Genomic DNA, 12,615 nt, shown 5'->3' with positions numbered 1-12,615 from the left:
AGTTGGGGTTGTTCAGGCTGGAGCAAAGAAGGCTCCAGGGAGACCTTACTGTGGCCTTTCAGTGCTTTAGGGCAGGTGATAGGAAAGCTGGGGACAGACTTTTTAGCAGGGCCTTTTGTGACAGGACAAGGGCTGATGGGTTTAAATGAGAAGAGGAGAAATTCAGCCTAGAGAGAAGGAAAAAATTGTTTACACTGAGTGTGGTGAGACACTGGCCCAAGCTGCCCAGAGGGGTTGTAGGTAGCCTCCCCAGGTGAGATTGGATGGGACTCTGAGCAGCCTGCTCTAGTTGAAGATGTCCCTGCTCACTGCATGGCTAAGAGCAGCCCTGCAAGGCTATCCCAGAAAAGCTAAGAGTAGCCTGAGTCTCATCACTGCCAGTCCCAAATCCAGCTGGAGACTGCCTGAGGTCCTTCCAGGAAGGAGAGAGAAGTGAGATGACAGTTTGCAAAAGGTCTGCTGGAGAGAGGGAACAGTAGATTCAGAATGATAGCACCGCAGAATGGTTTGGGTGAGAAGGGATATTAAAGTTCACACAGTCAAATCCCTCTGCCATGGGCAGGAACATCTTCCACTAGATCAGACTGCTCCAAGCCCTGTCCAGCCTGGCCTTGAACACTTCTAGGGAAGGGTGTGCTGGTTTTGTCTGGGTTAGAATAAACTTTCTTCCTAGTAGCTGGCACAGCGCTGTGTTTTGGATTCAGTGGGAGCAGAACACCGATGACACACTGATGCTTTGAGCTGTTGTTTCCTTCATGCTTATCCTGAGTCAAGGATTTTTCAGTCTTGCATGTTCTGCCACCAAGCAGATGTTAAACCACAACAATGGGGCACCCACAACCTCTCTGGGCAACCTCACAGTGAAGGCTTTCTTCCTTACAGCTAATCTAAATCCCTTTTCAATGTAAAACCATCAGCCCTTGTCCTCTCCCCATGTGCCCTTGTGAAAAGTCCCTCTCCAGACTTCTTGAAGGCTCCTTCAGGTACTGGAAGGCTGGAATAAAGTCTGCCTAGAGCCTTTTCTTCTCCAGACTGAACAACCCTGGCTCCCTCAGCTTGTGTCATCTTACCTTCTGCAGCTTCTCCTCCCTTCTTTGGTGTAAGAAACTCATGTACCCTCCTCAGGTCCTCTCCCATGTGGCTTTTGAGCTTTGTTAACTCATGTCCCACTGGTTGTTAGGTCATAGGCTGGACTTGATGATCTCAGAGGTCTTTTCCAGCCTCAGTAGTTCTGTTATTCTGTGATTCTTATGACCCTGGTGGACACCTCAACTTTGGTTCCATGTCCCTTTTTTGCACGGTCAGTTTTGCTATGGCGCCTTTACTGTTACACCTGGGCAGGATGGGAATGCCTGTGCACAGCTGCTGTGTCCACAGGGAGGTCTGGATCCCTTCCTGGGATTTGTCTTAATGTTGGCACCAAATCCCACACTTCTGAGACCACCAGTTCCTTGGCTGTACACTCAGCTTCCAAGGCTTCAGAGGATCAAAGGCTTCACAGGATCAGAGGGAGCCTCCTTAACCCAAATCGGAGAAGATCAGGTCAGAGAGGATGTCCTTGGCCCAGATTGGATTGGATCATGTCCTTGGCCCACAAGTAATGGACATTTGGCTGCCCTGGGAGGCTGATCCTAAATTTTGATGCTATCAACTATCTCAGATCAAGGAAAGTGAGTGAGGAATTGATGCTGCTTCCTTCTTAGGGCTGGAGCAAACATCCCCTGGTTCTTCTCCTGACCCTGAGGACCAGACACTTTGCTGTTGCCTGGTGCATGGATAGATGGATCAGCTGGCCTAGGTGTAGACCCTGACTCATGTCCTGCCTCCATGCTTCCTCACCATGGTGGGCAGCTCCTCATCTCCCAGTATAGGGAGAAATTTGGCTCCAGCTCCCTACTCCAGGTCCAAGGTGGGGGGAACATAACTGCTGTGTGCCCTGGGGGGTGCATGGGGTAAGCCTGGGGTGCACAACTGGGTGCTGGTGGACCAAAGGAGCCCAAATCTGCTGCAGTTCTACCAGGATGTTGTTGTTTGGGACACTGGAGTGAATGAGACCCACCCTCTTGATGCACATGCTGCCTCCTACCCTAATTTCCACCATCCCACCTCCCAGTTCTTTTCCCCTTCCCAGTGTAAGCTACACTGGGATTCCCTCTCCCTAAAACCCCACCCCCCCACACACAAGACACTTCAGAGATGATGAGAAAACAAAAGAAATGCCAAGGCAGTTTATTTACAAGGGTTGTGTACAAAAGAAGGCCAGCTGGTGCCACAGCTAGACCAGCCCCCTCCAGCTCCTTCACCCACTGCCCGCTCCCCTGCTCCCCTCCCCTGGGAGCCCAGCGGGCACCTCATGGCACAAAGAAAGGGACATGGCTCCCTCCAGACGTTCAGTCAGAGCTTGGAAAGCCTTATCTGGCCATAGTGGAGACCAAACCCTCTGTTAGCATCAGAGCTGGAGGGTGATGAGGTGCCAGGGCACTGTAGCACTGTCTGCTGGCAGCTGGGAGAGGAGGGGACATAGCCACCCCCCAGATCTCTCTGCTTCACTCATCCTCCCTGGTGGCAAAGATCACCCAGGGGACTGTGCAGCAGCTCTCCCAGGGCACTTCCTGGGCTGGTCATAAGCTGTTGGTGGGGTACCAAAGTGACCTTCCTCCTGCCCTGGTGTCACCAATAGGTGCCATTGTTGTCCCCAGGGGCTCCCTATGGCCATTGTCTTCTCCTGCTCTCCAGAGAGGCTTCTTCATCCCCACCTCTGGCTCTCCAACCTCTGTTCTCCCATCTCCTCCTTCCCTCTTGTTTTGCCTTGTGCCTTCCATCATGGTTACGACAGCCCTGCTCTGTTTTTCTCTCCTGCTCTCACTCTCCATGGGGGTGATCTCCCCTTTCAAACCACCACCTCTAAAAGTTGATGGCTTCCCAGCTGCTCTACAGCAGAAAAGGGGATTTCATCCAAGAGTTACCACAAAGATGACTCTCAGGAAGTCCTCACCCCAGGGAAAAAAAAAAAAAAAAAGGCAGCTTTTGGGGAAGTCAGTTTTTAATTTCACCCTTGAAAAAAGATCAGCCGGATAAGTCTTTGAAGCAAGCAAGCATCACTCTATGATCACCTCCAATGAAAGGGGATCTCTTCCCCCCCTTCCCCAATATGGTTCTCTAAGGTCTATGGCCAAATAACACCCACTCAGGGCAAGAGGCCCTGAATCCAGGCAGGACAAAGGGATGGAAGGACACCAAGAGATGCTGTTGCCCATTGATGGGGTGGGATGGAGGAGAAGAAAGAAATCAAAGGGATGCCCACCTTCCTACCCTGCCTGCCCACCTGCCCACCCTGCCTGCCCAGCACCAAATTAAAGTCACACACAATGCACATTTCTCCCCCCCCTTCCCCCTTTTTCCCTCCCCACCTGCTCCATATGCCCCCCCTCCAGCTTTTGCCTGCCAGGGGGGGTCACCTTCTCTGCTTCACCAGCCCTTGGCTGTCTCCTCCAGACCTGGTTGACGGGCAGCGGTGCACTGAGACCCACCAAGGAGGTGGACATCCCGAAGCTGGCACCCTCCCGCCCACCCTCCCTCCCTCCTTTCTCCTCCCTCCCCACCCCTCCCCCAAACAAATAGGATGGCTTCACTGGTCAACTCTTTACATTCACGAACAAAGAAAGCAGAGGAACTTCCACCCTTCCACACCATCGGACCTCGCGCTGCGGCAGCCTCCGCCACCTCCCCGGAGCTGTCAGTCCAACCATCTCCTCTTTATCTGGAGGCTTCTTCCTTCAGCTCCTTGTTTTTCCTCACTTCTTCCGCGTGTTTGTCCTGTGAGAGGAGGGGGTGGGAGGGAAGGAGGGGAAGGGAGGGAGGGGGGACATGTGTTAGCTCGGCAGGCTTCGGGGTCCCCACGGGCTGGCGAGCGGCTTCGGAGGGGTTCGAAGGCACCAGGGCGTTCGCGAGGTTCATCCCCTCGAGGGACACCACCGATGGGTCAACAGCGTCCTCTCCTCCCTGGGGTGTTTTTAAGGACTGTGGAGGCACTCAGGGACAGATTGTCCTTGCCCTCTAGCTAGGAGGTAGACGTCAAGCAGACGGGATGGAGCGGGAGCCCCAAGGAGCTGGGCTTAGCTCGGATTGTCCTTCATTATCTGGTGCTCTCTGCCTCTGACCCAAGGCTAGCTGAGGCGTTTGGTGAAGGGCACTGGGCGAGCTCCTTGCAGAAGGGATGTTTTGGAGGGAGCTGGAGGTGGTGAGGGTGGGACCTTCCATGCTGAGGTTGGGAACAGACCTGCTTCAGGGAGAGAGAAGAGGTCTGCACAGGCTGGCAGGGTGGAAGCATTTCTTAAGCATGGCAGCACAGATCCCTCCAGCTCCGCCACGGAGCTAATGGCTCCATGGCCTCTGGGGAAGGGACCAAGGGAAGATCTGCCACCCAGGAGGTGCAAAAATGGCAAGTGGTGGTTAAGGCCATTGTGGTGGGATATGGGGAAGGCAAAGGCTTTGCCTGGCTGTGGACAAGATACAGGTCCCAGCTCTCCACCCACCAACCACGTCTATGGACACATTGGGCTTGGTTGGTCCCCGGGAGGGAGCCCACGCCCCAGGCTGGATGTTGCTTTGGGGTATTGCTGCATGGTGGAAGGAAGGGAGGAAGGAAGGGAAGGGAAGGAGGGAAGGGAAGGGAAGGGGAAGGGAAGGGAAGGGAAGGGAAGGGAAGGGAGGGAAGGGAGGAAGGGAAGGAGGAAGGGAAGGGAAGGGAAGGGAAGGGAAGGGAAGGGAAGGGAGGAGGGAAGGGAAGGGAGGGAGGGAAGGGAGGGAGGGAAGGAGGGAAGGGAGGAGGGAGGAGGGAGGGGGAAGGGAAGGGAAGGGAAGGCCCCCACTCTGGTGGTGTCCCAAGGGGCTAAGGCCACCCCAAGAGCCGTGCAGGGTGCTCAAGTGTCCTGTGACACCTTTCTGGACTAATGTCCCAGCATGTCCCCCCTGCCTCCTCAGCAGGCTCTCACCTTCTCCTGCAAGCGCTCCAGCATGGCTGCTAAGTGGGCCTCGCGGTTCTCCTTGTTGGACTCCATCTTCTGTGCCAGCTTCTCTTTGGCCATTTTAATGAAGTTGTTGTTCTCCTCGATGGCCTTCTGGATGACCTCCCGCTCATGTTCCCGCTTCTCTGCCAGGTGCTTCAGCAGCTCAGCCTCTTGGTACTGCAGAAGCAGAGGGCACACGATGGCCATGGGTCCCAAACCCACCCCCTCCAAACTCGGGGACGTCCCCAAACGTGGGCGTAGCTCGCTGCGCAAGGCTGCGAGTCCCCATGCTGCACAAGCCACCAGACCTACCTTCCTCCTCTCCTCTGCTGCCTCCAGCTTCTTCTGTATCTCCTCCAGGGACGGGTCCCGCCGCCGGGGCAGGGAGGCGTTGAACTCGGGGATGCCATCGAACGATGGGGGCTTGAGGATGACCTCGAATGACTGCCCTGAGGCACGCTTGTTGAGCTCGATGACTTCCATGTCAGAGATGACACACCAGGTCAGGTCTACCGTGTCTGCTGGCAGAAGGACACGAGCTGACCACTGGCACGGGCGCATCCCTCCCCTGGGCACAAACCATCCCAATGGTCCCACACTTGCAGCCCCTGCCATGGGTCACCTCCTTCCCTGATCTCCACGGGGGTGGTAGTTTTAGGCTATGCCTTTACAGCTTTTCACAGATCTTGAACAGAAAAGTGGTAAAATTGTAAATAAATCACTATTGGGTGTAAAAAAGGAAAATCATGATAGTTCTAAACTGTCCCATTGGAGAGATATCTACCATAAGATGGGTACCATATTATAGGCTACCATATTATAGACTGGATAGTAGGAGGAAGTTCTTCACAGAGAGAGAGATTGCCCATTGGGATGGGCTGCCAGGAGGTGGTGGAGTTGCTGTCCCTGGAGATGTTCAAGGAAAGACTGGATGAGGCATTTAGTGCCATGATCTGGTTGATTGGATAGGGCTGGGTGATAGGTTGGACTGGATGATCCTGGAGGTCTTTTCCAACCTGGTTGATTCTATGATTCTATGACAAGATTTGGTTCCCCAATCTCTCTCTCTCTTCTCACTTTCCTCAGGCTGTGAGGTACTAACTTGCTTCTGCTTGACCTTGGCTGCATTGTTATGATTGGTGTGAACTCCTCTGCTGCTGTCTCTTGTCCCTTTTCTACGGGGGAGTAGGGGAGGAGGCAGGGAAGGGAGGAGCTGTGGCAGCTTCCCCTGGTCTTTGGCCAGGGGGGGTCCTGGTGCTGTTCATTAATTGTAAATCTCTGTCAATCTTGTAAATATTGTCTGTTTTGCACATATTCATTGCATTCCATTGTAGGTTGTAGTTTTGTTTGTAAATACAACTTTAATTTGCTTCCAACTGAGCTGGCCTAGAAATGTAATGTTGGGGTGTGTGTGTGTGTAATTTTCAACCCACCACAATGGGTTTCACCCAAATCTCTGTAGTTCAGTTCCAATGTTATGAGTTGGGGTAGGGACTCCAAGACACCCATCAAAGAGACTGAGCTGGGAATATTTGGACAAGCTGAGGGATGATATTCAGAGGCTGGGAATAGGACCATGAAGCCCTTTTTCCAGCTGCAGATCCCCCCACAACAAGCCAAGAAGAACCCCCACAAGCTCCATCTCCTTCCATCATCACTGTCTCCTCTGGACCTGTTGCTATGAATCAGTCTGAATCACTCTGTGCTGTCTGTCTAAAAATACTGAGCCCACACCCAGCTCTTCATGAAGCAGAGTCGTGCTGGAGGAGGATGCCTAAGCCCCCTCAGATCCCAACCCAACCCCCTGCTTCCAGCCAGGGGCAGCAAACTGCGGCACTGTCTCTTTATAAAGGTTGCCCTGAAAGTTTGAAGGTGACTCTGAAGGTTTTAAGGTGACCTTGCTCATGCCCAAGGGGGCTCTGCAGCTCTCCACAGCCCCCACCCACCACTCCTGCAGCCCTAGACCACGGCTGGCCAGAAGGCTCCTACCTTCATATGTGTACGCTGGCTTGTTCAGGGGGTCCGAGAGGAAACAGGAGCAAAAGAGGGAGACGAGAGGCAGCTCCTTCATCTTCTCCTTGTATGCTGGGAAGAGATGGTGGGAATGGGGTCAGGAGGGTGTGGGGTGCCAGATAGTTGTGGAAGGGGCTACCATGTGGCAGGGAAGGGCCAGAATGGGGACAGCATAAAGGTTTGCCCATGATAAGCTGGATGGGGAGCAAGGTGGGCAAAGAGGAAACTGAGGCATGCAGAGGTGGCTTTACTGGTGGCCACATGGGTGATGTCTATCCTGGTCTCTAACCACATGCCTGTCACCAGTGGGATGCCCTAAACATCCCAGAGCAAGGCAGAGCCATCCCCAGGGTGGTTTGGACAAGACCCTGCTCAGGTTAGGGGTGTTTCAGCATAGGGAAGGTATCGAGGTTGGGTATATGGGTCTGGGATACCCATGCTGTCCCACATCCCCACCTGTGGCCCCGTGACTGTGCCTTACCAGCCAGAGTCATGGTGTGGAGATCTTTGGGTGTCTTCAGCAAGAACGTTCCTGGGGGAGGAAAGAGTCATGGTCACTGTGAGGTGTCCCAGGGGCTGGGGATATCACACAGCCCCTGGTGTCCCCTACACAGGGTGTGTGGTGGGCATACACTGGTATGGTGTGGTGTGATGGGCACACACTGGTGTGGTGTGGTGTGATGGGCACACACTGGTGTGGTGTGGTGTGGTGGGCACCCATTGGTGTGGTGTGGTGTGGTGGGCACCCACTGGTGTGGTGTGGTGTGATGGGCACACACTGGTGTGGTGTGGTGGGCACACACTGGTGTGGTGTGTGGGAATGGTGTGGTGTGGATGGGCACACACTGGTGTGGTGTGTGTGGGCACCCACTGGTGTGGTGTGGTGTGGTGTGGGGCACACACTGGTGTGGTGTGGTGTGGTGTGGATGGGCACCCTCTGGTGTGGTGTGGTGTGATGGGCACACACTGGTGTGGTGTGGTGTGACGGGCACACACTGGTGTGGTGTGGTGTGGTGTGATGGGCACCCACTGGTGTGGTGTGGTGTGGTGTGATGGGCACACACTGGTGTGGTGTGGTGTGGTGTGATGGGCACACACTGGTGTGGTGTGGTGTGGTGGGCACACACTGGTGTGGTGTGGTGTGATGGGCACCCACTGGTGTGGTGTGGTGTGGTGTGGTGGGCACACACTGGTGTGGTGTGATGGGCACCCATTGGTGTGGTGTGGTGTGATGGGCACCCACTGGTGTGGTGTGGTGTGGTGTGATGGGCACCCACTGGTGTGGTGTGGTGTGGTGTGATGGGCACACATTGGTGTGGTGTGGTGTGGTGGGCACACACTGGTGTGGTGTGGTGTGGTGTGATGGGCACCCACTGGTGTGGTGTGGTGTGGTGTGATGGGCACCCTCTGGTGTGGTGTGGTGTGATGGGCACACACTGGTGTGGTGTGGTGTGATGGGCACACACTGGTGTGGTGTGGTGTGATGGGCACACACTGGTGTGGTGTGGTGGGCACCCTCTGGTGTGGTGTGGTGTGATGGGCACCCTCTGGTGTGGTGTGGTGTGATGGGCACACACTGGTGTGGTGTGGTGTGATGGGCACCCTCTGGTGTGGTGTGGTGGGCACCCTCTGGTGTGGTGTGGTGTGATGGGCACCCTCTGGTGTGGTGTGGTGTGATGGGCAACACTGGTGTGGTGTGGTGTGGGTGGTGTGGTGTGGTGGGCACACACTGGTGTGGTGTGGTGTGATGGGCACACACTGGTGTGGTGTGGTGGGCACACACTGGTGTGGTGTGGTGTGATGGGCACACTGGTGTGGTGTGATGTGATGGGCACACACTGGTGTGGTGTGGTGTGATGGGCACACACTGGTGTGGTGTGGTGTGATGGGCACCCTCTGGTGTGGTGTGGTGGGCACCCTCTGGTGTGGTGTGGTGTGGTGTGGTGGGCACCCACTGGTGTGGTGTGGTGTGGTGTGGTGGGCACCCTCTGGTGTGGTGTGATGGGAACCCACCGAAATGATGGCATCAGGCAGCGGAGTGCTCCGAGCTCTTCCCTGTGTTCTGGGCTGCCCAACGTCTACACAACCCACACGTGTCCACACACATGCCAGGAGCCACAGGCATACTCCACACCTTCCAGCCAGCCCACTCCTGCTGCCACCCCCACTCCTGCCTACAGAGCCCCAGTCCTCAGCTCAGCCCTGCCCACACCACACGCACTGGGGACCTGCTCCCACATCTCACTGAGGTCCTCTCAGGGGGTCTCCATAGCTGTCAAGGGCATCCCTGGGAATGCCCACCCAGCCCTGGGATGAATTGCAGGACCTGTCATGGGGTGGCAACATCCAGAGCCTCAGGAAAACCGGGATAAGCCAGGTGGATTCCCCTTTCCCAGGGTTTCTGGAGGACACAGGCAGGGTGCTGGTGCCATCCAAGGGATTTCCCAGTGGAAATGCCCCTCCCCAAAGCAGGAGCTGAGTTTGTTTCTAAGGGAGCTTTTGTTTCTAAGGGCAAAAAATCCCCCTCAAAATAGAGCCTCTTAACTCCTTGCAGCTTCCCAGGGAAGGGGCAACCCCTATAGGGGCATCCTGGAGCTGCCAGGGCACTGCATACCAGCACAGCCACAGCATACCCTGACCCAGCTCAACCTCAAGAGGTCCCCAGAATTTCCAACCCTTCTTCCACCCAAACCTGCTAGGCTCTGACACGGGAATAACCCAAATAACCTGCTTTATCCCCTCATCCTCCTCATTCTGCTGGGATCTGACACAGGGATCACCTAGATAACCTGCCCCAGCTCCTTGTTCCCCCCTATCCTGCTAGGATCTAACACAGGGATCACCCAGATAACCTGCCCCAGCTCCTTGTTCCCCCCTATCCTGCTAGGATCTAACACAGGGATCACCCAGATAACCTGCCCCAGCTCCTTGTTCCCCCCCATCCTGCTGGGATCTGACACAGGGATCACCCAGATAACCTGCCCCAGCTCCTTGTTCCCCCCCATCCTGCTGGGAGCTGACACAGGGATCACCCAGATAACCTGCCCCAGCTCCTTGTTCCCCCCCATCCTGCTGGGATCTGACACAGGGATCACCCAGATAACCTCCCCCAGCTCCTTGTTCCCCCCATCCTGCTGGGATCTGACACAGGGATCACCCAGATAACCTGCCCCAGCTCCTTGTTCCCCCCCATCCTGCTGGGATCTGACACAGGGATCACCCAGATAACCTGCCCCAGCTCCTTGTTCCCCCCCATCCTGCTGGGATCTAACACAGGGATCACCCAGATAACCTGCCCCAGCTCCTTGTTCCCCCCCATCCTGCTGGGATCTAACACAGGGATCACTTGGATAATCTGCTCACAGCTGTTAGTAGAGGGGAGCTGGTTGGATCTGGGGGTTCCCCAGGGGTGTACCCCCACTAAGGGCTGTCCACCCCACCTGGCTGAAGGGTCTGGCCCTGGGCAGCTCTTGCCAAGGTGAGGTGGGGATGCTTCAATGGCTCATGTGCTGACACGAGGCTGTGCCTTGAGCTCCCGCAGCCTGGCTGGAAGCTGTCTCCATGGCATAGCACTCCAAATCCTCACTTTCCTTGGGATTTTGAGAGGGACCTGGATGCATTTCCTGTTATGGAAGCCTTTCTGCCTGGCATTCATGCCCCAAAATGGGGAGGATGATGAGGTTCATCCTTGTGGATGCGAGGGAAGATGGGTGGTGGGCTGCCAGCCCCACTCCTTCTTGCTGGATGAAGATGCTGCTTAGAGGTCCCTCTAAGAGCGAATCCTCTCCCTTCCCTCTCTGCTTCCCTGTCCTCCTGCCTCCCAGCCAGCACACCCAGCCCCAGGGGAGTGGCATGTGGTCGGAATCCTGCTGCTGCTGTCACCCCCAAGCCAAAATCTGTCACCCCCAGGCTGAAACCTCACTCACATCCCTAGTTTGGAGAGAGCTGTGGGAAGGATCCTGCTTCTGTCAAAGCACACGTGGCAGGGAGCAGGGGCTGAGCCCACCCCAAGGAACTGCAACCCAGTTTCACACCCTGATCTCTGCCATAGAGCCTCTGAGCTGGTAGGAACCTCCCCATCTCCCACTCCCTTCCCTGATGGGGATCCTTCCATCTCCCATCCCTCCCCTGGTGGAGACCCCACGGGGATCCCTCCCACCTACCATCCCCTTTCCTGATGAAGACCACCCTGTCTCTCATCCCTTTTCCTGATGGAGACTCCCCACATCTCCTATCTGCTTTGCTGGAGGAAGCACCCAGTGATGGAGGAAGAGGATGGAGGAATGCTGGGGGCTGTCTGCTCCCTCCTTTGAAGCTTGAGAAGGGATGGGGGCTTTCCTCCCCCAGTTTCTGTGGTGGAGGCAGGATGGCAGCCACCCCCTCCCTCCCTCCCTTTTTCCTCTTCTCCCTTCCTCCCCCTCGTTTTTCCTTCCCTCCCTGGAAGGAATCTTTCAGTGGATCACCTCCTCCAGCATCCTTCCACCAGCAATAATTCAGGCTGGTCCTGCACTCAGGAGGGGTGTGGGGGGGGTCGGGGTCTGCACCCCTGCACCAACATTTTGGTGGAGGAGGGGGAGGTCCAGGCGAGGTTTGCACCCCCCTTGGGGGTCCCGAGGATGCTGAGGGTGTTGGGGTGAGGAGGAGTATACTGAGCTTCGTTCTTGCATCCCCCGCACTGGGGAGGGTCCACCCCTGCCCGAGTGGGTGGTAAGGTAGGAGGGGGGCTAGGGGGGCACCACCCCAAAAAGTATCCGGAGGCCTTAAGGTGGTTTAGGGGGTGCCCCAGCTCAGCAAGGAGGATGCTGGAGGGATGGGAAGTGGGGCAAAGAGGGGTGTCACAGCCAGAAAAGGACATCCAGGTACCCCCTGGAAAATCCCCCTCACCCTTCTCAACCCCTCCCCAAAAAACTTTTCAACCCTTCGCCTCCCCAAAAACAGCCTCCTCGCCCTCCCCACCCCCCTCCCCCGCATTTAAACCACCCCCCCCACCCCCACCCCACCTCCCAAGGCACTCACCCCACCGCCGGTGCTTGAGCTGCTGCTCCGCGCTCGCCGGGCTCATTTAACGCGACCGCGGGGGTCTGTGCGGAGCATCCCACCCGGGGGGCCCCCAGACCCCCCCCATGACATCATCTCCCCGGCCAACCATTGGCTCATCCCTACCGCCGCCTCCTATTGGGCCAGGGGCTGTACGAACCGGGTACCAGCCCGGTGACATCACACCCAGAAGCTATTTTTGGGCTGGGCCTGGGAAAAAAAAAAAAATAAAGGGAAGGAAAAAAATACCACAAAAATTCGCATTAAAAAAGGGAGAAAACGGTAAAAGGGGTGAGAGGGTAGCACGGGGGGAGGGAATGGATTTGGGCTGGAAAAGGGGGTTTGGGTAGGTTCTGGGAAAAAAATAAAGGGTGAGACTGAAAAGAAAAAAATTAAAAGAAGGAAAAATGATAAAAGGGAGGAGGGAGGGAAAAAAGGGTGGGGGTGAAGGGCTGGGTCTGGCTGAAGAAGAGGTTTGGAGGGAGGCCTAGGGCAAAAAAACCCAAAGGAGTGGGAAATTAAAACCAACATTAAAATAAGGGGGGGAATGATAAAA

At 55.8% G+C, this 12,615-nt stretch overlaps 1 protein-coding gene across 4 annotated transcripts; it reads right to left on the bottom strand.

The window, feature by feature from the left end:
* Positions 1-3,756: 3,756 nt before the first annotated feature.
* On the bottom strand, positions 3,757-7,516 carry STMN4 (stathmin 4). Of its 4 annotated transcripts, none has more exons than XM_054383449.1 (5): positions 7,504-7,516; positions 6,999-7,094; positions 5,322-5,530; positions 4,995-5,186; positions 3,757-3,816 (listed from the first exon to the last, which is right to left on the bottom strand). In XM_054383449.1, exons 1-5 carry the CDS (start codon positions 7,514-7,516, stop codon positions 3,757-3,759), a joined length of 570 nt encoding a protein of 189 aa, XP_054239424.1. The 4 variants fall into 4 exon arrangements, with proteins under 4 accessions (XP_054239424.1, XP_054239425.1, XP_054239421.1 ...); XM_054383450.1 differs by having other exon boundaries at positions 5,322-5,527; XM_054383446.1 differs by lacking the exon at positions 3,757-3,816 and adding an exon at positions 4,136-4,282.
* Positions 7,517-12,615: the final 5,099 nt, after the last annotated feature.

Source organism: Indicator indicator, chromosome 9, assembly GCF_027791375.1.
Source record: "Indicator indicator isolate 239-I01 chromosome 9, UM_Iind_1.1, whole genome shotgun sequence".
In the NCBI taxonomy this organism is placed as follows: domain Eukaryota; kingdom Metazoa; phylum Chordata; class Aves; order Piciformes; family Indicatoridae; genus Indicator; species Indicator indicator.
The sequence above is the reverse complement of the archived record's forward strand: the minus strand, read 5'-3'. Positions and strand labels throughout refer to the sequence as shown.